Source organism: Hylobates moloch, unplaced genomic scaffold (genome assembly GCF_009828535.3).
Source record: "Hylobates moloch isolate HMO894 unplaced genomic scaffold, HMol_V3 SCAFFOLD_7, whole genome shotgun sequence".
Classification (NCBI taxonomy): domain Eukaryota; kingdom Metazoa; phylum Chordata; class Mammalia; order Primates; family Hylobatidae; genus Hylobates; species Hylobates moloch.
In genome coordinates this window covers 43319777-43320404 of record NW_026652282.1, presented here as the reverse complement: position 1 = coordinate 43320404, position 628 = coordinate 43319777, and the positions used below count along the sequence as shown (strand labels likewise).

The following is a 628-nucleotide window of genomic DNA, read 5'->3' as shown; positions in this document are numbered from 1 at the left end:
GCTGAGCCAGGATCTATAGCTAGGATACCTTGCTACCCATCCCACCATGAGGGAGTGTACTGTGAGGGGTGGCATCACCCTATGGGGTAAAGGGGTTCCAGAGCAGTGCTCCTGGGGGCACTGGGTACTCACTGTCCTCCGAGGGCCGAATATCTACACGCAATTGCAGGTAAGGTTTGGAGGCAGTGGCAAAGGCTGTGCTGAGGTCCCAGTCAGATAGGAGTGAGAGGTAAACTTCCTGTCCTAGCCGGTCCCGGCCCAGGTAGCTGATGCCAAAGTTCTTCTTCCTGGACAGGGGATACGAGGGAGCTCTCAGGGCCCTTGGTGCCCTGGAGGCCTCAGGGACAGTTTCCAAAACAAGGAGGGTAATATAGAAGGTGTTGAAAACAACTTCCTACTATGTGCAAGGTACTGTGCCAAGGATTATGGGCAGCCTGAGATCAGGTCATTTATACCCATTTTGTTACACAAACACATACAAGCAGGTACACACCTGCTTCTATCTGGAGGTCACATTGGAAACTGGTAAAATGTTGGCCGGGTGCAGTGGCTCACGCCTATAATCTCCGCACTTTGGGAGGCCGAGGTGGGTGGATCACCTGAGGTCAGGAGTTTGAGACTAGCCTGG

The 628-nt window shown here is 53.3% G+C and overlaps 1 protein-coding gene across 1 annotated transcript in view; it reads right to left on the bottom strand.

The window, feature by feature from the left end:
• Window positions 1-79: 79 nt before the first annotated feature.
• The window catches only part of TBC1D25 (TBC1 domain family member 25), a 4359-nt gene continuing 3810 nt past the window's right edge, over window positions 80-628 (bottom strand). The window contains exon 3 of the mRNA XM_032756189.2: window positions 80-287. Within this exon, the coding sequence (XP_032612080.1) occupies window positions 80-287 (208 nt within the window). The remainder of the gene's footprint in view (window positions 288-628) is intronic.